This window comes from Triturus cristatus, chromosome 4_1, assembly GCF_964204655.1.
Source record: "Triturus cristatus chromosome 4_1, aTriCri1.1, whole genome shotgun sequence".
NCBI classification, from domain to species: domain Eukaryota; kingdom Metazoa; phylum Chordata; class Amphibia; order Caudata; family Salamandridae; genus Triturus; species Triturus cristatus.
This window is the reverse complement of record NC_140585.1, coordinates 228,793,303-228,818,527: the sequence shown is the minus strand read 5'-3', so window position 1 is coordinate 228,818,527 and position 25,225 is coordinate 228,793,303. Positions and strand designations below refer to the sequence as shown.

The 25,225-nt window shown below is 48.5% G+C and overlaps 1 protein-coding gene across 1 annotated transcript in view; it reads right to left on the bottom strand.

Annotated features, from left to right (window-relative positions):
* Positions 1–22,720, bottom strand: part of TMEM178B (transmembrane protein 178B) — a 652,763-nt gene extending 630,043 nt beyond the window's left edge. The window contains exon 1 of the mRNA XM_085651933.1: positions 20,271–22,720. Coding sequence (XP_085508059.1) covers positions 20,271–20,652 — 382 coding nt within the window. The 5' untranslated portion in view covers positions 20,653–22,720. The remainder of the gene's footprint in view (positions 1–20,270) is intronic.
* Positions 22,721–25,225: the final 2,505 nt, after the last annotated feature.

Sequence of the window (25,225 nt, the reverse complement as noted above, 5' to 3'; positions counted from 1 at the left end):
AGGGTGAGCGTGAAAGAAAAGGGCGAGAATGAGAAGTGAGTTCTCTGAATGCAGGGTGCATTCCCAGACACTTGAAGTAACTCAGCATGTTATTGATGGCGGCGTAGGGTTTCAGATGCAAGTTAAACTATTGCTACAATGGCATTAATCAGGGATCGAGGGTGGAGGAAATAAATAATGTGCTGATCCTGCAACAAACTTCCAGTCTTGTGATTAGGGGTGCCAGCTCATTATTTTGATGTCCCAGATGGTACAAAAATAAACAGTCACCTAAAGCTGTATTTTCAGCACTTATCTGTGCATACTTGGAACAGCAAATATAAAGAGAAAGCCCTTTTAATTGTGTTCTAGGGCTGGCTGCATGATCCCTGACTGATAATTAAAGGGGACAATGATAGAAAGTCACATTACTAAATAATATATACTATTTTGTTTATACCCCTATCATTGTCAACACAAGGCCTTTCCAGGCTCTTTAAACACATGGCTGGCATTTTTCTTTTGGCAACCCTACTTTATATTCCTTTTCATGAAATGCATTCAAACACTACAGCAGTAAATGTAAATTTCAAATGTAAGGAATAGACAGAGTGGGGGCCCAGGGGGTACTGGAACCACAAAATAAAACTAAGCCTCGGTAACCAGTTTACAAGGGCATGTAACTATACAATTGGTCTTTAAAGACCTGTGAAAAACTTGGTTGTGCCGGAGATTAGACTCCAGACACTGCCCAGCCGAGCCCACAGCAGCTCGAGCTGCAGCAGCCCGGGCTGACACACGTGATTGGGGGGAGGGGCAGGGGCTGAAGCCCTTTTAGCCCTATGGGCGTTGCGCACCTGATTTCCGCGTTTATATTGTCTGAGAGTCAACATAAACATCAATGAACAACTGTGGTATTTTTAGGCAGAAACATGTTTTTAATTTGCGCACCGGGCTCCACATATGTCGTCATGTTTTAGAGAAATAACAAGTCATTGATAGCATCGTGCACTGGAGAAGAAAAGGACGCGACGGTAGGTTGTTCAGGATGCCAGCATTATATCACATAAGGCAGGAAGTAGTCATGAGGGCACCTGCTACAGAAAGCAGACGCGGGAACATGCAGAGAAAGATGCGGAAATCAGGGCACGTGCTACAGGAAGTAGATGCGGGAGCATGCACGGAAAGATGGGGAAATCAGGGCACGTGCTACAGGAAGTAGACGCGGTAGCATGCACGGAAAGATGGGGAAATAAGGGCGCGTGCTACAGGAAGTAGACGCAGGAGCATGCAGGGGAAGATGCAGACATAGGGCCATATGCAACAGGGTGCAGACATGGGGGCATGCAGAGAAATATGAAGATATAAGGCCGTGTCCAACAGGAAGTATACGTGAAGGCACATAGGGAAAGATGCAGACCTCAGGCCGTGTGCAACAGGATGCAGACATGAGCGGCACGCAGGGAAATATAAAGACATAAGGCCATGTGCAACAGGAAGCAGACATGGGGGCAATCAGGAAAAGATGCAGAATAAGGCCACGTGCAACAGGAAACAGACATGGGTGCATGCAGGAAAATATGAAGATATAAGGCCGTGTGCAACAGGAAGTAGACATGAAGGCACACAGGGAGAGATGCAGCCCTCAGGCCGTGTGCAACAAGAAGCAGACATGGGTGCATGCAGGGAAATATGAAGACATAATGTTATGTGCAACAGAAAGTCGATTTGTCGGAATGCAGTAAAAGATGCAGACATAAGGCCGTGTGCAACAGGAAGCAGACGTGAAGGCATGTAGGGAAAGATGCAGACCTATGGCCATGTGCAACAGGAAGTAGAGGGGCGGCTCATCTGTAATGGCGGAGGAGTGTTGCTCACTGGTAAGTCAGTCAGCGGTATAGCAAATGACTGCTAACTGACTATGCCGATGCCAGCAGTGTAGGACGGGCCTTGCACAGCAGGCTGTAGTGTTAGGCTCAATGTAAGTGTGCATGTCTGTTTGGCCAGCTGTGCTCAGCTGGCCAAACAGACATGCACACTTAGGTTTCTGCAACCCAGCAGTGTTACACAGCCGGGTTGGAGAAAAGTCACAGGTGCCTAGGCACTGTCTGAGCGGCGAACCACGCCACTCAGACCAATCCTGGCACTGCTCTCATAAGATGAGAGCAGAGCCATGATTGGGTGCAGAGCCTGTGCCCCAGTGCATGCTGGGACTAGAGGAGAGGTGAAGAAGGGGACTGAGGTGGCCACCTCGTACTCAGGTAAGTTTTTTTATTTAAATGTTATTATCCTGTCTCATCCCCACTTCAGTACTGCAGCAGCCGCCGCTGCATGGGGGCACATAGGGAAATATGAAGACATAAGGCCATGTGCAACAGGAAGCTACATGAGGGCATGCAGGAAAAGATGCAGGCCTCAGGTTGTGTGCAACAGGAAGCAGATGTGAAGGCATGCAGGGAAAGATGTAGACATAAGGCCATGTGCAACAGGAAGCAGACATAGGGGCAACACAGAGAAAGATGCAGACATATGGCCATGTGCAACAGGAAGCAGACATGGGGGGCACGCAGGAAAAGATGCAGCCCTCAGGCCGTGTGCAACAGAAAGCAGACATGGGGGGCACGCAGGAAAATATGCAGCCCTCAGGCCGTGTGCAACAGGAAGCAGACATGGGGGCACACAGGAAAGGATGCAGCCCTCAGGCCGTGTGCAACAGAAAGCAGACATGGGGGCATGCAGGGAAAGATGCAGATATAAGGCCGTGTGCAACAGGAAGTAGACGTGAAGGCACACAGGGAGAGATGCAGACCTCAGGCCATGTGCAACAGGATGCAGACATGAGCTGCACGCAGGGAAATATGAAGACATAAGGCCATGTGCAACAGGAAGCAGACATGGGGGCATGCAGGAAAAGATGCAGAATAAGGCCACGTGCAACAGGAAGCAGACATGGGTGCATGCAGGGAAATATGAAGATATAAGGCCGTGTGCAACAGGAGGTAGACGTGAAGGCACACAGGGAGAGATGCAGCCCTCAGGCCGTGTGCAACAAGAAGCAGACATGGGTGCATGCAGGGAAATATGAAGACATAATGTTATGTGCAACAGAAAGTCGATATGCCGGAATGCAGTAAAAGATGCAGACATAAGGCCGTGTGCAACAGGAAGCAGACGTGAAGTCATGTAGGGAAAGATGCAGACCTATGGCCATGTGCAACAGGAAGTAGAGCGGCAGCTCCTCTGTAATGGCGGAGGAGTGTTGCTTCACTGGTAAGTCAGTCAGCGGTCTAGCAAATGACTGCTAACTGACTGTGCCGATGCCAGCAGTGTAGGAAGGGCCTTGCACATCAGGCTGTAGTGTTAGGCTCAATGTAAGTGTGCATGTCTGTTTGGCCAGCTGTGCTCAGCTGGCCAAACAGATATGCACACTTAGGTTTCTGCAACCCAGCAGTGTTACACAGAAAAGTTGGAGAGAAGTCACAGGTGCCTAGGCACTGTCTGAGCGGCGAACCACGCCACTCAGACCAATCCTGGCACTGCTCTCATAAGATGAGAGCAGAGCCATGATTGGGTGCAGAGCCTGTGCCCCAGTGCATGCTGGGACTAAAGGAGAGGTGGAGAAGGGGACTGAGGTGGCCACCTCGTACTCAGGTAAGTTTTTTTATTTAAATGTTATTATCCTGTCTCATCCCCGCTTCAGTACTGCAGCAGCCGCCACTGCATGGGGGCACAGAGGGAAATATGAAGACATAAGGCCATGTGCAACAGGAAGCTACATGAGGGCATGCAGGAAAAGATGCAGGCCTCAGGCCATGTGCAACAGGAAGCAGATGTGAAGGCATGCAGGGAAAGATGCAGACATAAGGCCATGTGCAACAGGAAGCAGACATAGGGGCAACACAGAGAAAGATGCAGACATATGGCCATGTGCAACAGGAAGCAGACATGGGGGGCACGCAGGAAAAGATGCAGCCCTCAGGCCGTGTGTAACAGAAAGCAGACATGGGGGGCACTCAGGAAAAGATGCAGCCTTCAGGCCGTGTGCAACAGGAAGCAGACATGGGGGCACACAGGAAAGGATGCAGCCCTCAGGCCATGTGCAACAGAAAGCAGACGTGGGGGCATGCAGGGAAAGATGCAGACATAATACCATGTCCAACAGGAAGCAGATGTGAAGGCAGGCAAGGAAAGATGCAGACATAAGGCCATTTGCAACAGGAAGCAGACGTGAAGGCATGCAGGGAAAGATGCAGACCTATAGCCATGTGCAACAGGAAGCAGACGTGAAGGCATGCAGGGAAAGATGCAGTCCTCAGGCCGTGTGCAACAGAAAGCAGATGTGAAGGCATGCAGGGAAAGATGCCGACATAATGCCATGCCCAACAGGAAGCAGATGTGAAGGCAGGCATGGAAAGATGCAGACATATGGCCATGTCCAACAGAAAGCAGACATTGGGGCATGCAGGAAAAGACGCAGAGATAACGCCATGTCCAACAGGAAGCAGATGTGAAGGCATGCAAGGAAAGATGCAGATATAATGCAATATCCAACAGGAAGCAGATCTGAAGGCACGCATGGAAAGATGCAGACATGTGGCCATGTGCAACAGAAAGTAGACATTGGGACATGCAGGAAAAGATGCAGACATAATGCCATGTCCAACAGGAAGCAGATGTGAAGGCCTGCAAGGAAAGATGCAGATATAATGCCATGTCCAACAGGAAGCAGATGTGAAGGCATGCAAGGAAAGATGCAGACAGAATGCCATGTCCAACAGGAAGCAGATGTGAAGACAGGCAAGAAAAGATGCAGATATATAGCAATGTCCAACAGGAAGCAGACATAGGGGCATGCAGGGAAAGATGCAGCTCTACTGCTTTAACTGATTCCAGGTTTTGCATTGACAGTAGGTCACTGATTGTGACTGAGTTTCTAATGTTTGGAATGGTGGCAGTGAGGCCCTGATGATGATTTGATTTGTGTGGTGAATGCTATCATTAGCAGTACTGGCACTGATGGTGACTGAGTTTCTAATCTATGCAATTGGGACCGTGAAACCACTAAAGTGATCAGTGGTATCACTGCCATGATATGTACTGAGGTAATAATGTTTACAATGGGGCCCGTGAGGCCCTGGTGGTGATATGAGTTATTAATGCCATCACTGGTAGTACTGTCACTGCTGGTGGCTGAGTTTCCATGATTAGAAGGGGGCAGGGAGAGATTAATGATGATATAAGTCATTAAAGCCACCACTGGCAGTACTGTCCATGCCATCACAGGCAGTGCTGTCAATGCCATTACTGGCAGTACTTACTGCCATCAAAGCCACCACTGGCAGTACTGTCCATGCCATCACAGGCAGTGCTGTCAATGCCATTACTGGCAGTACTTACTGCCAATGCTATCACTGTCAGTACTGCCAATGCTATAACTGGCAGCACGCTCAATGCCATCACTCCCAGTACTGTCAATGCCATAATTGGGAAAAGTGTCAATGCCATCACTGGCAGTACTGTCAATGCCATCCCTGGGAGTAGTGTCAATGCTATCACTGGCAGTACTGCCAATGCTTAAACTGGCAGTACTGCCAGTGCTATCAATGGCAATACTATCAATGCTATAACTGGCAGTACTGTCAATGCCATCACTGGCAGTACGGTCAGTGCCATCACTGGCAGTACTGTCAATACCATCACTGCTGCCAATGTCATCACTGTCAATGCCATCACTGGCGGTACTGTCAATGCCATCACTGGCAGTTCTGTCAATGCCAGCACTGGCAGTACTGCCAATTCTATCACTGGCAGCACTATCAATGCCATCACTGGCAGTACTGGCAATGCCATCACTGGCCGTACTGTCAATGCTATCACTGGCAGTACTATCAGTGCCATCACTGGCAGAACTGTCAATGCCATCACTGGCAGTACTGTCAATGCCAACACTGCTGTCAATGCCATCACTGTCAGTACTGCTAATGCTATCGCTGGGAGTACTTTCAATGCAATAACTGGAAGTACTGTCAATACCATCACTGGCAGTACGGTCAATGCCATCACTGGCAGTACTGTCAATGCAATCACTGCTGTCAATGCCATCACTGGCAGCATTGTCAATGCCATCACTAGCAGCACTATCAACGCCATCACTGGCAGTACTATCAATGCCATCACTGGCAGTACTGTAAATGCTATAATTGGCAGTACTGCCAATGCCATCTCTGGCCGTACTATGCCATCACTGGCAGTACGGTCAATGCCATCACTGGCAGTACTGTCAATGCCATCAATGCCATCACTGGCAGTGCTGTCAATGCCATCACTGCTGTCAATGCCATCACTAGAAGTTATGTCGATGCCATCACTAGCAGTACTGTCAATGTTATCACTGGCAGCACTATCAATGCCATCACTGGCAGTACTGTCAATGCCATGACTGGCAGTACTGTCAATGCTATCACTGGCAGTACTGCCAATGCCATCACTGGGAGTAGTGTCAATGCTATCACTGGCAGTGCTGTCAATGCCATCACTGCTGTCAATGCCATCACTAGCAGTACTGTCAATGCTATCACTGGCAGTACTACCAATGCCATCACTGGCAGTGCTGTCAATGCCATCACTAGCAGTACTATCAATGCCATCACTGGCAGTACTGTCAATGCTATAAATGGCAGTACTGTCAATGCTATCACTGGCAGACCTGTCAATGCAATCACTGCCAGTACTGTCAATGCTATAACTGGCAGTACTATTAATGCTATAACTGGATACACTGTCAATGCCATCACTGCAGTACTGCCAATGCTATCACTGGCAGCACTATCAATGCCATCACTGGCAGTACTGTCAATGCCATCACTGGCAGTATTGTAAATGCTATAACTGGCGGTACTGCCAATGCCATCACTGGCCGTACTGTCAATGCTATCACTGGCAAAACTGTCAATGCCTTCACTGGCAGTACTGTCAATGCCAACACTGCTGTAAATGCAATCACTGGCAGTACTGTCAATGCCATCACTGTCAGTACTGCTAATGCTATCGCTGGCAGTACTTTCAATGCAATACCTGGCAGTACTGTCAATACCATCACTGGCAGTACGGTCAATGCCATCACTGGCAGTACTGTCAATGCAATCACTGCTGTCAATGCCATCACTGGCAGCATTGTCAATGCCATCACTAGCAGCACTATCAACGCCATCACTGGCAGTACTATCAATGCCATCACTGGCCGTACTGTCAATGCTATCACTGGCAGTACTGTCAATGCCATCACTGTCAGTACTGCCAATGATATCGCTGGCAGTACTGTCAATGCAATAACTGACAGTACTGGCAATGCCATCACTGGCAGTACGGTCAATGCCATCACTGGCAGTGCTGTCAATGCAATCACTGCTGTCAATGCCATCACTAGCAGTTCTGTCAATGCCATCACTAGCAGTACTGTCAATGTTATCACTGGCAGTACTGTCAATGCCATCACTGGCAGTACTGTCAATGCTATCACTGGCAGTACTACCAATGCCATCACTGGCAGTACTGTCAATGCCATCACTGGCAGTACTGTCAATGCTATCACTGGCAGTACTGCCAATGCCATCACTGGGAGTAGTGTCAATGCTATCACTGGCAGTGCTGTCAATGCCATCACTGCTGTCAATGCCATCACTAGCAGTACTGTCAATGCTATCACTGGCAGTACTACCAATGCCATCACTGGCAGTGCTGTCAATGCCATCACTAGCAGTACTATCAATGCCATCACTGGCAGTACTGCCAATGCTATAAATGGCAGTACTGTCAATGCTATCACTGGCAGAACTGTCAATGCAATCACTGCCAGTACTGTCAATGTTATAACTGGCAGTACTATCAATGCTATAACTGGCTATACTGTCAATGCCATCACTGAAAGTACTGCCAATGCCATCACTGGCAGTACGGTCAATGCCATCACTGGCAGTACTGCCAATGCCATCACTGGCAGTACGGTCAATGCCATCCCTGGCAGTACTGGTGGTGACTAGGTTTCTCGTGCATGCAAGGGCACAGTGAAATCCTTATGGCTATCAATGCTATCACTGGCAGTACTGCCACTGATGGTGACTGAGTTTCTAATGTGTGCAGTGATGGCAGTGAGGCCATGATACTGATATGAGTTATCAGTGCTGTCAGTGGAAGTACTGTCACTGCTGATGAATGAGTTCCTAACATATGCAATGGTGGCAGTGAGTCCCTGATGGGGATAGGAGTTGTCAGTGTTGTCAGTGGCAGTACTGTCACTGATGCTGACTGAGTTCCTCATGCTTGCAGTTAGGTCAGTGAGACACTGGTGGTGTTAGGAGTTAATAAGGCTTGCATTTGCTGCCCTTGGTGACTGGGTTTCCAGGGTTTCCACTGGTGCTTCTAGTACACTGATAGTGACTAGGTCACAGAGGACTTTGCTACCAGAAATAGTACTGGTGATAACCTGGTTACTATAGTTGCACTAGTTGAAATGACACTGATAGTTCTGTGCTACTAAGGGTTTCATTGTCATACTGCAACACTGAGATTAATGTATCATATAAAACACACACTGTTGTACTATCACTAGTAGTGAATCAACAAGTAAGGCTTGGCTGGGGTACTGATGGTAACTGAACTACTAAAGCTTTCAGTGGTGGTATTGGCAACGATCGTCACTGAATTGTAAGGTTTGCACGAGGGCACTAACACTAACGTCGACTGGGTTAAAAACCTTGCGTTATTGGTACTGGCAGTAAGGTAGCTGAGTTATTAAGACGTTCACTGTTGGTAGTGCCACTGATGGTGACGGAGCCACTAAGGCTCAGATTTGTAGTGCTAAGACTTTATGACAAAGCAACAAAGCCTTGCACGAGGGGCACTGAGAACTAATGGTCACTGAGATACAAAGGCGTGTACTAGTTGTACTGAGTTTTGATAATTACACAGCCGCTAGGGCTGGTGGCACTTAGAAGACATTAATGGCTGGTGAGCCAAAGTTGGTGCTCTGCTCTAGTGCACTGATTCAAGCAGACACTACTCCAGTGGTGATACTGCCACTGATGGCGACTGTACTGCTGGGGAGGCATTGTAGTATTGTCACTGGCTGTAGCTGTGGCAGTACCACATGCACTGATAGTCACTTAGTTACTATGACGTCCATTGGTGATACTAGTACTGATAGTTGCCGTGTTACTATAGATTGCACTACCAGTACTGAAGCCGATAGTGACTTAATTCCTATGCCTTACACTGTTCAAACACGCACTGTTGGCGACTAAGAGACTGATTTAGAGGTCGAACAGAGAGCAGCAGGTACGGGATGCCCTCTCTGCCAAACCCTTGGTCAGGCCACCCGCCTGGGTGGACCAACCGTATGTCCACGACAGAGCCTACTCCTACCTCGTCACCGACATACTCCTGCAATAGCCTAGCAGAGTTCAGAGGTAAGCCATCCGACCATCTGCCCAATTTAAAGTGGGCTGTCTGATGGCTTTGGTCTGTCTATCACTGCCAGGTTTTGAGACAGTAAAAATACAAAGTCACCCTCCCAACCACATCACGGGGAAACCTCCCAGGGTGTGGGTACCATTCATTTTACATTTTTCAAAAACAAACTCCCAATTTGGGAGTTTGTTTATGAAAAATGTAGAATTTTGGAAAGGTTGTCAGCCATCCACCATGTTTGACAGAGCCATCCATCAAACTTTTCCAGCACTGACAGGAACCGCTTTAAGAGCGGTTCCTGCCAATGTATAGAGATGTGTGTGGAGCCATCAGACATATTTAAATGTGTTGAACCAGATATCTGTCAGGGTGACATAGTAAAGTGCCCCATTGCCCTGGTGGACATTAAACCAAACTTCAAAGTCTAGATCAGGACCTTGCTGCCCAATTCACAAATCTTTTTCTGTAAGTAAGAATATGTTACTCCTGGAAATCCCAGTGTAAGTCACACCGAGGCCAGCACTATGCCAAGACGATTCCCTGAAACGTCTTTGTGCGTCAGGCCGTAAGTTGCTGAGGGCTGCACCGCTGACTCCGTGGCAGCTCTAGCAGTACTAATTATGAGTATTGTCATATTGTCAAACCTAGTATTTAAACTCCCTAAGACGGGGTAAGTACTGCTTTGTTTAATGCCTGTTTAATTTGAAGGCAGTGATGTTGCTGGTCCCTGTAATTGCTGTTTACAGTCGCATTCCTTGTAAGACTCCCTCTTCCATCCATCCTGTCATCCCTTGAGCCTTGAAAGAACTCAGAACCAGGCGTTGTTCCCACTGCTCAGGCCTGGGTCCTGCCTCTTTCATGGTGTAACTTGAGAGATACAACTAGGGCCAAACCCAGGGCCACATTTCCCTGCACAGTTGTCACACGTTATCTTTATTTTAGGGTGGGTCCTCTGATAGAAAATGCTGGTCCAATAAACTTGTGTATAATTTGCAGAAAATGTACTTTCTATTTCACTAAAGGTGATGAAAGAAGAGGCGTGAACTCTACACTGAGAGGACCACTGATCTGTTATGGATAACTGACAGCATTGCCTATAAAAAAATCCTATAAGATGCTTTCTTAACACTGAACTTACTGAGGCCTATAAAAACAAAACGTTTATGAGCCCTTCCGGGGTACTCTTCTACATACTGACATGTGTTTGTGAATCTGCATGACATGTCCAGCTCCCTATTGGTTAATGTGCAAAGAGGGCATTCTTTTCTCTTTGTATTATATGTGTTATCTTCCCTGAATCTTCCTATTTTATTCTCATTTTTGATATTTTGGTGCCAAGACACAAGTATGTAAGAGTACATAAAACAGTGCTACAGGAGTTCTTCAAAATGCCTTTGTGAACATGTCCCACTGCTTTTATTTCATGCAATGACTTGAAAGATCAAATACTCAATCAAATGTGCATCTTAAAGTTTCCATGGAATTGTGTCTCTGGCCAAATAACATAACTGGTGACACAGTAAGTGAAATATATTTCCAGCGCATTGATCTATATGAGCAGACATGGCATCGCTGATAGACCCGGATTCTACCCATTCAACCTGCCTGACTTCAATGGGGTTGTTCTTCGTGGACAATGGCAGTCAGCAGGTTCACAAAGATGAGTGGAAGGAAGAAGTAGGACATTCTCATCCCCCTGACCCCCTAAAAAGACTTCATTCCAGACTGCACACAAGTGTCTGGGGCCTGGATACAATAGCAACAGAAACAGGATGGGATCAACCATCAAGATTTGTAGGGCAAGAAGCGTATTTCAGGGCACGTGGATTAGATCTTATGGACCAGGAAGCCTTTCTCAAGGCAGGTGGTGCAGAAAGCCAATAAGAAGGAAGGCAGAGCAAGATTGATACCGGGCATGTGGGAAAGGCTGTAAATGACAAGGCACACAAGATATGAAGTCACTGCCAGGGTGAATGGAATAGGAAGCATGGAGCCACTGCCAGGGCACAAATCATTGATCAGTGTACATGAGCAAACAGTGAATATTAGGTGCATAGGAGAGGCAGGAGTCAAATATCCAGACCTGTGGGCCAAAAAAGAGATATTAGGAACCCTGGAAAGGAAAAGAATAACAGGGCCGGTGGATAATATTTATCTTAGAGTGGGGCATTTAGGCAGAGTTAGGTGGATTTTGATGCCCACAGGTACTAGTCAATGAACCTTTGATCACCTAGGCAAGCCGCCTTGACGTAGGACCACATAGGAAAGGATCGGCTGACAATGAGGAGAGATAAGGTGACATTCAAGGACTTAGATAGTGGTAACTTGAGAGTGTGTCAGATAGCGATTGGTAAGATTAGACTGAGCCGTATGGGGCATGCTGAGATGAGCCTGGATAAAGATGGACCGAGAAGATAAAACTAAGGGAAATGTTGAGGGCCTCATATATGAAAAGTGTTGCATCGATAAAACAGCGGTGCAACACTTTTCACTGCGCCCTCCGTGAGACACCATAGATGCGCCATATTTACTGTTCGGTGCTCCATGTTGCAAGGATTGACAGATGCGTCAGGAATCCTGATGTATCTGTCTGTGCAAAACTCACACATTGCTGGAGTTGTGTCGTAAGCATGACACAACTTCAGCAATGCATGGGGAGGCCTATACCTATTGCACTGCGTCACCCTTACGCCTGCTATGAGGCAGGCGTACGGTTTTGACACAGTGGCGTCCTAGAAGTGGCGCTGTGAAATCTGATAGATTTCTCTGCTCCACTTTTACAAGGCTTTCTTGCGGGGAAACGCCCATCCTGCGTACATTAAACCTGACACAGGTATAATGTAGCGCAGGGTTCTGCAAAGTGATGCATCTGCCTAGAGGTGTCACTTGGTAAATATGGCGCAACGTGGCACAATATTTATGCCACTGCTGTGTCTCGAAAAGGGACGCAACAGCGGCGCAAAAGTGTCGCAAGGGGCTCATAAATAAGCCCCTAAGTATTAAGCCGACAATGATGTGTGTTAAGAGTGGCAAGTTGACATTGGAGTACAATCTGAGTGGCAATTTGATGTTGGGGAAGATGGGTAGCAGTACGTCACCACTGACTCACATAGGGATTGCTACATTTTCATTAGGGTTGTAAGAGCGCTAAAGTGACATTGTGGGACATTTGGTGTGAGACGCGAGGAGAGGTGTGTTGACAGTGAAGCAGGAAGCAGAAACGAAAGGTTAGTAGGCTAGCACTATGGTAAATTTTCTTGGGGCAAACGTGGAGTAATATGGTAACATTAAAGTTGGTGGTAAGTTTAGGGATGATGATGTTGGACATGGGTAGAGGTAAGTTCATAATGAGTGACAATCTGAGGGCATACATCGCCCATCTGCTCAGAGTCCTAAATTGAGCTAAATTATACAAACCTGGGATCTAATAGCAGGACATTGAAGAACAACCAGAGAATGTGGGCAATGAGAGGTCTGTGAATTGAGTATAGGGCAGGGGAGGGAGTAGCAATGCCTATTATACTGCAAGACTATGCTATTTTGAAATGGGGCCAATTTACAGTGGCTTTGTACTGAACGTCTTGCTGCACATTTTACAAGAGCAAATGATTCCCCATAGAAGCTTCCAGGCTCCTGAGTCGGGAAGTAACCACCAGTGGAGTTGGAACAAAAGTCAGAAACCATGAGAGAAGGCAGATGTAGCTGACCTTCTAATGTAAATCACCACAAAGACAAATAGCTTTCGAAACAATGATGGCGACATCAACAAACTTGCTTTGAATGATTCTACATGATGAAGAATGTCCTACAGTGCCCAGAAGGCGAGGACATCACGGGCTCTCATATACTTCCCTCCGCTGCGCCATCTTATCATAGAACCCCAACCCAAGCAACAGACCTGGTTCCTAGACGCAGACATCACATTTATTTCTCTGAGCTCCCTCCTGCCAGAGGCCACATTGCATTACTGTTGAAGGTGGTAACTTTTATTTCTACTGGGAGATGCCATCCCTGGAAATTCCCTGCAAGCGAGCCAGGTGGGATTGATTGCTTTATGAACTTTTGCAACTGTTTCATCACAGGCCATATTTAGCCGGAAGACCACACCGTGACCAGGGATATCTTTCTAAATGAACCGCTGGATGGCCAGGTAACGTGTGAGATCAATAACTCATGGCGATCCACTGAATCTTCCTTTGGTGAGGGCCAAAGTTAATCAATTCAGGTGCCTGTCTTCTTTTTTGAAAATACATTTCTCTTAATTAAAATGCAATGGATATGGAATTGAAATAACAATGTGAACTTTAAGGACACGCATGAATAATTACATGTGAATTAAATTTCTGTGAAGAAATAGTTTTGCATACATCAAAAGCTTTTGTGGTCGGGTTCAGTAGATATAAAAGGAAAGATGGTTTTGCAAAAAGACACAATGCACGTTAAAACTATTGTAAGAAGACCATGTTATCTCATACTTGGTTACTGGAGGGAAACGTGGCAGATCTCTAGTGCTAACATTGATAAATGCGTTTGCAATTTACATTGAATTCAACTGGCATCAGATATTATGGCTAGTATTGGCTTTGGTGATAGCTAAGAAACAAGGGCCAGATCTAGCAACCATTTTTTTGGGGTCACAAATACTCCAGGTGCTTGCGACTGCAAAAATGTGTTATGCATCCCAATTTAGGGGGTCAGTAAACAGAGGAATGTTGTAGGTGCCTCTTCCAAATTCTGAATTGATGTGAGGTGTAACAATATTTTGGTGATTTAAATCCAGTTGCAAATTATTGAAAATTGCTGACTCTTTAGTTGGGGTGCTAAACCATTTGCAAAACGTTATTGGTTCTCTTTTGACTCCTTCCCCTGGTGAATGTAAAAAATAAATTGTTGGAGAGACAGCACCACTGCCAACTTTCAAACACATTTTTAAAAAAAAGTAAATTTCCTTTTTCAAATGCAACCTCGTTTTCTTTAAGGAAAATTGGCTGCATTTACTTGTAAAAAATATTTGTTTTGTTGAAATGCAATCACAGGCAGGGGGGTCTGCTAAGCCTTTCAGCACAGCATTCCTGTGATGGCCACCATTTGGGTGAGTCCTAATTTGAAATCTGCATCAGTAATTTGTATAAAGTTAGCTGGTTTGTGACCCACTTCAAATTGTAGTTTCATGAACTCACCTATTAATATATTGGTCGGTTTGTAAAATGTTTTACTGGTCGCAAACATACTTGTTGCAAATTGCAACCAATTGTTCATGACCAGTAATTCATACATATGACCCCAAATTCTTAAAGTTATGAAACCTTCCAGTTAACTTTCTGAAGAATAGAAACCTGTAGAATGTTCTACACTTTCTAAATATTGCACCTGGAATTTGAGCCTTCAGCTTCAGTTTCTGGTTGTGTGTACATTTATTTCCATAGCACTAACCTCGCCCAAAGGCAGCACAGCACTCTACACGTTAAAGACGAGCAGAGAGACAGAGAGGGGAAGTCAAGCTGTGGATGGGTACACATTGTGATGGAGCGTTCTTTAAAGAGGCAAGGCTTCAGCCCTTTCCTAACCTGGAACAGGGCTGGGGTGGGATGGAGCGTTCTTTAAAGAGGCAAGGCTTCAGCCCTTTCCTACCCTGGAACAGGGCTGGGGTGGGATGGAGCGTTCTTTAAAGAGGCAAGGCTTCAGCCCTTTCCTAACCTGGAACAGGGCTGGGGTGGGATGGAGCGTTCTTTAAAGAGGCAAGGCTTCAGCCCTTTCCTACCCTGGAACAGGGCTGGGGTGGGATGGAGCGTTCTTTAAAGAGGCAAGGCTTCAGCCCTTTCCTAACCTGGAGCAGGGCTGGGGTGGGATGGAGCGTTCTTTAAAGAGGCAAGGCTTCAGCCCTTTCCTAACCTGGAGCAGGGCTGGGGTGGGATGGAGCGTTCTTTAAAGAGGCAAGGCTTCAGCCCTTTCCTACCCTGGAACAGGGCTGGGGTGGGATGGAGCGTTCTTTAAAGAGGCAAGGCTTCAGCCCTTTCCTAACCTGGAGCAGGGCTGGGGTGTGATGGAGTGTTCTTTAAAGAGGCAAGGCTTCAGCCCTTTCCTACCCTGGAACAGGGCTGGGGTGGGATGGAGCGTTCTTTAAAGAGGCAAGGCTTCAGCCCTTTCCTACCCTGGAACAGGGCTGGGGTGGGATGGAGCGTTCTTTAAAGAGGCAAGGCTTCAGCCCTTTCCTAACCTGGAACAGGGCTGGGGTGGGATGGAGTGTTCTTTAAAGGGGCAAGGCTTCAGCCCTTTCCTACCCTGGAACAGGGCTGGGGTGGGATGGAGCGTTCTTTAAAGAGGCAAGGCTTCAGCCCTTTCCTAACCTGGAACAGGGCTGGGGTGGGATGGAGCGTTCTTTAAAGAGGCAAGGCTTCAGCCCTTTCCTACCCTGGAACAGGGCTGGGGTGGGATGGAGCGTTCTTTAAAGAGGCAAGGCTTCAGCCCTTTCCTAACCTGGAACAGGGCTGGGGTGGGATGGAGCGTTCTTTAAAGAGGCAAGGCTTCAGCCCTTTCCTAACCTGGAACAGGGCTGGGGTGGGATGGAGCGTTCTTTAAAGAGGCAAGGCTTCAGCCCTTTCCTAACCTGGAACAGGGCTGGGGTGGGATGGAGCGTTCTTTAAAGAGGCAAGGCTTCAGCCCTTTCCTACCCTGGAACAGGGCTGGGGTGGGATGGAGCGTTCTTTAAAGAGGCAAGGCTTCAGCCCTTTCCTAACCTGGAACAGGGCTGGGGTGGGATGGAGCGTTCTTTAAAGAGGCAAGGCTTCAGCCCTTTCCTAACCTGGAACAGGGCTGGGGTGGGATGGAGCGTTCTTTAAAGAGGCAAGGCTTCAGCCCTTTCCTAACCTGGAACAGGGCTGGGGTGGGATGGAGCGTTCTTTAAAGAGGCAAGGCTTCAGCCCTTTCCTAACCTGGAACAGGGCTGGGGTGGGATGGAGCGTTCTTTAAAGAGGCAAGGCTTCAGCCCTTTCCTAACCTGGAACAGGGCTGGGGTGGGATGGAGCGTTCTTTAAAGAGGCAAGGCTTCAGCCCTTTCCTACCCTGGAACAGGGCTGGGGTGGGATGGAGCGTTCTTTAAAGAGGCAAGGCTTCAGCCCTTTCCTAACCTGGAACAGGGCTGGGGTGGGATGGAGCGTTCTTTAAAGAGGCAAGGCTTCAGCCCTTTCCTAACCTGGAACAGGGCTGGGGTGGGATGGAGTGTTCTTTAAAGAGGCAAGGCTTCAGCCCTTTCCTAACCTGGAACAGGGCTGGGGTGGGATGGAGCGTTCTTTAAAGAGGCAAGGCTTCAGCCCTTTCCTACCCTGGAACAGGGCTGGGGTGGGATGGAGCCTTCTTTAAAGAGGCAAGGCTTCAGCCCTTTCCTACCCTGGAACAGGGCTGGGGTGGGATGGAGCGTTCTTTAAAGAGGCAAGGCTTCAGCCCTTTCCTAACCTGGAGCAGGGCTGGGGTGGGATGGAGCGTTCTTTAAAGAGGCAAGGCTTCAGCCCTTTCCTAACCTGGAACAGGGCTGGGGTGGGATGGAGCGTTCTTTAAAGAGGCAAGGCTTCAATCCTTTCCTACCCTGGAACAGGGCTGGGGTGGGATGGAGCGTTCTTTAAAGAGGCAAGGCTTCAGCCCTTTCCTAACCTGGAACAGGGCTGGGGTGGGATGGAGCGTTCTTTAAAGAGGCAAGGCTTCAGCCCTTTCCTACCCTGGAACAGGGCTGGGGTGGGATGGAGCGTTCTTTAAAGAGGCAAGGCTTCAGCCCTTTCCTAACCTGGAGCAGGGCTGGGGTGGGATGGAGCGTTCTTTAAAGAGGCACGGCTTCAGCCCTTTCCTACCCTGGAACAGGGCTGGGGTGGGATGGAGCGTTCTTTAAAGAGGCAAGGCTTCAGCCCTTTCCTACCCTGGAACAGGGCTGGGGTGGGATGGAGCGTTCTTTAAAGAGGCAAGGCTTCAGCCCTTTCCTACCCTGGAACAGGGCTGGGGTGGGATGGAGCGTTCTTTAAAGAGGCAAGGCTTCAGCCCTTTCCTACCCTGGAACAGGGCTGGGGTGGGATGGAGCGTTCTTTAAAGAGGCAAGGCTTCAGCCTTTTCCTACCCTGGAACAGGGCTGGGGTGGGATGGAGCGTTCTTTAAAGAGGCAAGGCTTCAGCCCTTTCCTACCCTGGAACAGGGCTGGGGTGGGATGGAGCGTTCTTTAAAGAGGCAAGGCTTCAGCCCTTTCCTACCCTGGAACAGGGCTGGGGTGGGATGGAGCGTTCTTTAAAGAGGCAAGGCTTCAGCCCTTTCCTACCCTGGAACAGGGCTGGGGTGGGATGGAGCGTTCTTTAAAGAGGCAAGGCTTCAGCCCTTTCCTAACCTGGAGCAGGGCTGGGGCGGTCCTGATGACTCTGGGTGCATTGTTCCAGCTCCTCTGTGTGGACCTTTAAAACGCTTGACGTAACAGGCCGCAGGCAAAGAAGAAAACAGCATTCTATTGGCAATTTGTTCATCTTCTCAAATAAACTTCTGAGTGGCTCGCTATGTTCTCTGTTCACCCTTTGAGAGTGTACCATGCCCCCCCTCCCCCCCACACACACCACATCTTGCTCTCAGTTATAGGTATGGCCTTCTCTCTTGCAAATGATCGAGGCCTCTGCTTTGTTTGCATTGCTCAAGTATGTATATGTCCCTCAGGCCACTAGCCTGTCATATTGAAATCGCTACGCACGTGCTCATTGGGCGTTTGCAGTTGTGGTTACATCCTGGAGGTAGCCCATCGCTAGATAGTCTTCGCCCTTCTGGAGAAGCCTTCTATAGCAGAAGCGCTGTTCCAGAGAGGGAATGGTGTGCATGGTAATGGGCACTGTGCCAATGCCCATGGACATTGAAGCCACATGGTTGAGCAGTAGGCAGGAATGACAGCAATTGTCCCTTACTAAACTGCCCAAGCTGTACTGAAGACCCATCCCTCCGGAACCTTTGAGGGCAAGCATTCCCGTCAACAGAGGAACCAACGCGCAACTGATGGCAACCAAAAGCCTCAAGGTAACACACAATGCTAGTCCCTCCCGGATGAATATCTGGTCCTAATGTTCTCTTGGGCTCTTAAGAACACGTCCTATTAAGTACCTTTTGCTGCTCACAACTGATCTTGTGCTAGCCCGCATCCTTGTAAGCAGCACATGAAGCAGCAAAGGAATATAAAAGCATAACACACACATTTAGATGAGACCAAAGTCATAATCCCAATTAAAACACCCTCTGGAGCATTCCAGACTAGGAAGCCTCTAATATATCGAAGAATCTGGCTGAGGGAAACGCCTGAAACACATGATCTGTTGCAATGTTATAGCCAACCAGAGACTCTTCAGCATGGCAAACAATTGTATCCATCCATAAACGTGGGTGGGTGGGTGGGTGGGTGGACGGACTTCAGAGATGGGGCAAGGAGGATTGGCTGGGTGAGTAGGTGGGTGGAGGATGAATCTTTAAATGGATGATTGGCTTAAGGAACAAGTAGATGTGTGGATAGATGCATACCACCCCCAGCCCCCACCCCCACCCCCGTCTAATGTTATCACGTATTCAGTACTTAACCTGTGCCTGCGATTGCACATGATTTGCACCCACACTCCTTTTGGAGGGCAGGAAATTATTTTTAATCATCCGAATTTTAACCCAGCGCAAGAGACAAAGGGTGAAAAGGGAGGAAGAAGACGGAAGAGAATTATACGAAAACAATGAAGCAATGAAGGGGAAAAAAACATGAAGGAAAAAACCTAAAGGGGTAAATACTGAGACTCGAAATATAGGGTGGTGAAAAAAAGAGGCATGGTCTGGAATCAGTTAAAGACAGACTTGGTATTCAGCAAACCTGGCAATTGGTAATACTATCGCAGGCTCCTGTACTTTTTTATATGTTTACACATTAAGCACTGTTATTAATGATAATTATGGATGGATGTGTAATTAGATTGGATGGATGGATGGATGGATGGATGGATGGATGGATGGATGGATGGATGGATGGATGGATGGATGGATGGATGGATGGATGGTTGGCTATAGAAACTATTGTATTCAATAGATAGATAGATAGATAGATAGATAGATAGATAGATAGATAGATAGATAGATAGATAGATAGATAGATAGATAGATAGATAGATAGATAGATAGATAGATAGATAGATAGATAGATAGATAGATAGATAGATAGATAGATAGATAGATAGATAGATAGATAGATATCACAAAATGGGGTTTTGCATACCATTAATGTGTTTGCTGGCTCCTGTGAGGCAGACCAAAGAAACATAACGCCGGTTGAAAAGGAGACAGAATCATTATTATTTTTTTTAAAGCTGAAAAAATAATAATAAAAGAAAAACAACTACGTTTGGGGATATCTGTTGGGTTGTCATTTGGTGTTGTTTTACCTTGTACTATATCCAACTATTTCAGAATATGCAAACTTCTGTGAATTATGAATGCAAAAACAACTGCATGCGTGCATTAGCCAGCACTGCAAGGCCACGTGTATGTTTGCTGTTGCATCTGTATGCATGTGAGAGCGAGGGCTCGCACAAGCGCCTTATGGGAGGATGAAAAACAATGTTCAAAAGCCCCCTTCATGCATCAATCAGAAGGATTGTGATACTACACTGCCCGTTTATGCAGGTGCCACTTGCACGCCACACACAAGCAATCACTCCGAATACACAGCGGACACAGGCATTTCCATTGACACACCCTGGTGCCCAACCTCATCATACTACAGTCCATGTGCCCCTGTGATACCAGGCAGACGTCCAGGTCATTGTGCAAGGAATATGTCTTACCTTTTTCAATCAGGTCTTCAATGTCTTGGTCAAAGCCTTGCCGGTGGCATTTCCTCCAGAGCCCCATGTTGGTGGAGTTGTACTGTCTGTTGCATTTATCCACCGCGCTCATTGCAAAGAGCTGCCGCCTGTTCCGTGCTAGCAGCAGCTTCCCTTCCCAGTGGTCCAGCCGGGCTCTGCTGGCTCGCAGTGGTAGGTTGTTGTTGTTGTTATAAATGAAGCCCGGGTCACTTCTCCGGTTGGTGAGGCTCTTGCATCTCTCCCGGTGTCTCCGGGCATCAGTTTCGTACCAGTGGTCCGAGCAGATGGCTACGGCCAGCATGCCCAAGGCACAGAGGGCTAGGGAGAGGCCCGCATAGAGCAGCAACCTTCCAGCAGCCATACTCAGACTCACAGCATCACCATGGGCATCCTCACCATGGAAGAGGGCACAACACCCAAGACGCCTCTCCACCTGGGATGTGGTGATCCAAGGGTTAAATCCAGTTGGGTTCCGCGGCTCAGAACATCTGGATTTTGGAAAGTGTAGCCCACTCAGCTACATCTAAGTGGATTTTAGCTTATTACCATGATGGTATTCCAGGTAGGACAACCCTACCACCAACAGAAGCAAGATGTCTCAGATGGAAATCTTCACAGCTATATTAAAGAAGGGCCACTGATGGCCACTGACATTCTTTGAACTCATGCAGGGTGCTTCGCAAGCTGGGGTACTGGGCAAATGGACTGCAGCAGTGTCTTTCTCAACTGGATACTGGAGCGAAGATCCAACAGTGGCATGTAGAACCCATTGCAGTCGTCGAGTTCTTAGGTTCTCAAAACTAGTCAAGGCCTTGTTTGTGCAAGGAGGTCCTCCGGTGCCTCACTGGCCTTACTGGCTACAAGCGGCCCACCTCCTTGGTAGGCGCGCAGGCTTCCTAGGTCCCTTGTAATGGCAGCGTGCTTTCGGCGGCTTATCAGGCACAGGGACGCAGGTTTCAAAACTCGCGTATCAATATGTTCCCTTCCTTCCCCCGCTGCCACTCTAGGGTGTGGGCGTTTGTTGTGTGCCCTGTCTGTAAGGCAACGCAGCACGAATACGTGTTCACGACTTGGCGGGCAGGGGCTCTTGGGGACGCAATAATTGGCATCGCTGGTCCACTGGCCCCAGGGGTGCTGATGTGCGGAGCAATAACGTGGCAGCCAGAAATGTGGAGTGGGACAAAGGGTCCCTGCCGCTGGAGCAAAGGTGCATCTAGGTCAGCCAGCTGGTGAAAAGGGACAGCAGTGATGGCTCCCGGGGTTGTTAAACCAGGGTGTGAAATATCCTCTGTACAAGGGAACAGCCAAAAGCAACCGAGAAGGCTTCCTGAGCGTCTCGGGTCTGTCTACAGTCTGCGCATGAAAGCGGCTTATTTAAGAACAAAGCAAACGTATACAGCCACCGAGGGATCAGGCATCAGGAAGGTGGTCCTTCTCTCTGGACCGCAGGATGGCAGTAGGTGCATGCACTCAGCGCCCTGGATAGCAGGTCATTTGCAGCACGCTGGACAAAAGCCGCGAGGAAAAGGGATACATGGGTACAGAACCCCTGGCGAGGACAGTGCATCCGGAAGGGTGTGGAGCAGGCCGGGCAGCAGGGGGATGCAATTCAGCACCCAGGACAGCGGACCTGGTAGCGGGAGTGGTGTTCAGCACCTAGGACAGGGGACCTGGTAACGGGGTGTGCTAGTCAGTACCACGGACAGCGGGCCGGGCAGCGGGCAGTGATGTTCGGCACCATGGAGAGCTATCTGGGCAGCGAGATATACAAAAGAGGCTGTAGCAGTCTGCGGAGCTGGGGTGCAGAACTCTGGACGGCAGTCTCCACAGGAGCGTGGACAGCAGCTCTGCAGGAAGGGGTACATTCAGCTGCCTGTGCAGGGCTGGAGGCAGAGATGGACGCAGGGCTCTTCAGCAGAGGGGACCGTGCAGATGCGCTCTGGCTGTCTGGAACGCGGGGCCATGGACAGCAAGCAGCAGCAGCGAGCCCTGCACCTCAGGGCTGGGCCGGGGGGCAGCAGTCTGCACACAGGTGCCCTGGGCCTGCCTGCAGCAGAGAGGCGCGGGTGGGAGGCCGGATCTGAGGAGGCTGGTGGTGCACACAGTGAGGCGGAGGCGAAGCAGGAGCCCGCAGCATCCCCGGTAGCAGGTCCCGGCCGCTCTGCTCGCCTCGAGCTCAGCAGCTGCCTGGGAGCCGGACTCGCAGCATCATCAGCACTTCCGGACGCAGGCACGTCTGTGGGGGGCAGCAGAGCCCCTGCCTCCAGGATCCACCATCCATCTCCTTCAAGCAGCAGGGTCCCTGGCAGGAGCTGGAATGCAGGCCAAGGGGGAGGGGTGAGAGGAGAGCTGAGCCGCCCCCTGCACCTGGATTGGTTCTGTCCTTTTTTGTGCGTGTCTGTGTGCTCCTTTCTCTCTCTCTCTCTCTCTCTCTCTCTCTCTCTCTCTCTCTCTCTCTCTCTTTCTATCTCTATCTCTCTCTCTTTCCTGCTCTTTCTCTCTCGCGCCCCTCTCCTGTTCTCTCTCTCTTTCCCTCCCTCGTGCTTGTTCTCTCTCTCCGCTCTCCCCTCTCTGGTTCTCGCTTTCTCTCCCTTTCTCTTATTGCTTCCTCTCTCGGTCTTACCCCTTCTAACTTGCCCTCTCTCTCTTCCTCTCTCTCTGCCGCCACAGACACACAAACAGCTCCAGCCAGTGAGCTCACCCAGGCAACGTGAGTTCCATATCTGATTCTCCCAGGCTCCTTAAAGGTAAACGGCTGCACCACTCAGTCCCTCCCCACCCCATTCCTGCTCCAGACAGCAGTCCGAGACTCAGGCCCCGCCTCCCGCTCCCTTCCCCCGCCCGACAAGCAAGGCTGGGTCAGGCTGCATCTCGCTGTCAAACCCCCTGACATCAGACAAGCCCACAATTCCCTTTTAATCTCTTTTCATGGTGTTGAGCGAGAAATTAAATTCCCTATAAACACAGGATTGGTGTGACTGCTCGCCCCCACCCCTCCTCCTGCCATGTGGGGCACAGGGAAGGGAGGGGCACATTCAGTCAGCCGGTGCTCGGGAGGTGCATATCCTAGACCGTCTGGATATTCCCGTGCACCCTCAAAGAGGGGCAGTCAACCGTACATTACCGCTGGAAAAATAGAAAAAACTGTTTTCCAGGGGGATATTTTAATTCCAAAAACACCCCCAACCCAACCCATACAAACAAACAATGTTGCTCATGCGTACAAGAAGGAGAAACCGATTTATTATCCTTAAATCTTATTTTCAGTTAGCCTTCACGTCATTGCTACTGTTGTATACCTCAATAAAAAGCATTGGCAAAGCCAAGAGGCCTGGCGTTGTTGGCCAGGTGTTTGGATTTGTCAATGTTTGTTTTGTCATGGTGTTTGTAAAACATTATGGTTGGAGAAACTGCCAAACCCATATCTATCTAAAAAAAATGTTTTTGCTAAAAGCAAAAATATGTTTTATTAAAAAAAAAAAAAAAACATTGCCAGCCATTTTGTTTAGATCGATAAGGTCTTGCCAGTTAGGGGACTTACTTTTTGTGTGGGTGTGGTCTATCAGACAGGACAGAAGGCCATAACTCGCAGCAAAGTTAGACAATGGCTAGAGTGGACTAACCCCCTATCCACGGTTCCATGCTGTAGTGGCAGAAGAACAATGTGATTGACATAACAACAAACCAATAGTTTAAGAGGCCGGGCTGGAGGTATAATTCAGTATATTACACATGTGATTTTTGTAAAATCTAAGGGGCATATCAACAACAACCGGCGATAATTATCTCTAAGCGCACTTAGCGCTAGGATAATTATCGCCGGTTAGCGTTGATTTTTATCGCTGAGATAGCGTGCTATTAGCAACGCTTATCTCAATAGCGATAAAAATCCTCACGCTAACAGGCTAACGTGAGATTATCGCTGGAAACCCAGTGATAATCTCACGTTACCTTGTTGATAGGGACAGGCAAACTTAGCCATGATATCCTCCTTCCATAGGATATCATGGCTAAGTCAGAAAAATACCAGACGTAAAAAAGCAGCGTTAACCTCAGAGATGCAAGGGGAAGCGTAGAGTAAAAGGGTGCTAACATGCAAATTTGCATGTTAGCACCCTGTTGTTGATATGGCGCTAGTTTTATCTCTCCTTTTTTGGCTTTTAAAGCCAAAAAAGCAGAGATAAAGCCCTTGTTGATATGCCCCTGTAGGTCTTGGCTAATGTCAGACATGAAAACGGCAAGTTTAACGTCATTGGCAACCCTGCCAGCACTCCAGGCCAGGCGCGCAACACCCATTGGACTCAAAGGGCTTCGGTTCCCTCCCCCCCCCCCCCCCCCCCCCCGTCGTATGTGGCAGCCCGGGATGAGACACCTTCCCGGGCAAAAAAGTAGCCGCACCTGAGCACTTTACAGGTCTTTAAAAGACCATTCCATTTGCATGGTAATGAGGCCTCGCTGTTGTTTCACCCCTTCTAAGAGCCCCTACAGCTCCACTCTGCCTATTGCTTAAAGTTCAGCCCCCCCCCCGAAATTTTTGCTCAGCCACCCCCCCCCCCCCGAAATTTGGCTCTAGTTGCGCCTCTGCTCCAGGCAACCCCCGGGTGGACAAGCAGGAGAGTAAGTGGCTTTTGTTGGTCTATATTTAATGCTTATCAACAGCCCCTTTCTGTAGCTCATGCATGAAAAGCAATGTGGTTCCTAGCAGGGGACTGCCATCTGCTACCTACCTTCAGTGCCCAATGTCTCTATCGCAGGACGCATACTACCCTACCTACCCCAGGAGAGGGATCCAATCAGCTACTTGCTTGAAAAGACCATTTGTTTTTCACATGTTTTTTTCTCCTGTGCCTGAGGTCTGTCACATCACTACACAAGGAACAGAAGAGGGAAGGAGAGGAAAGTAAGAGAGGAACTGTGATACTTCATATGAAACA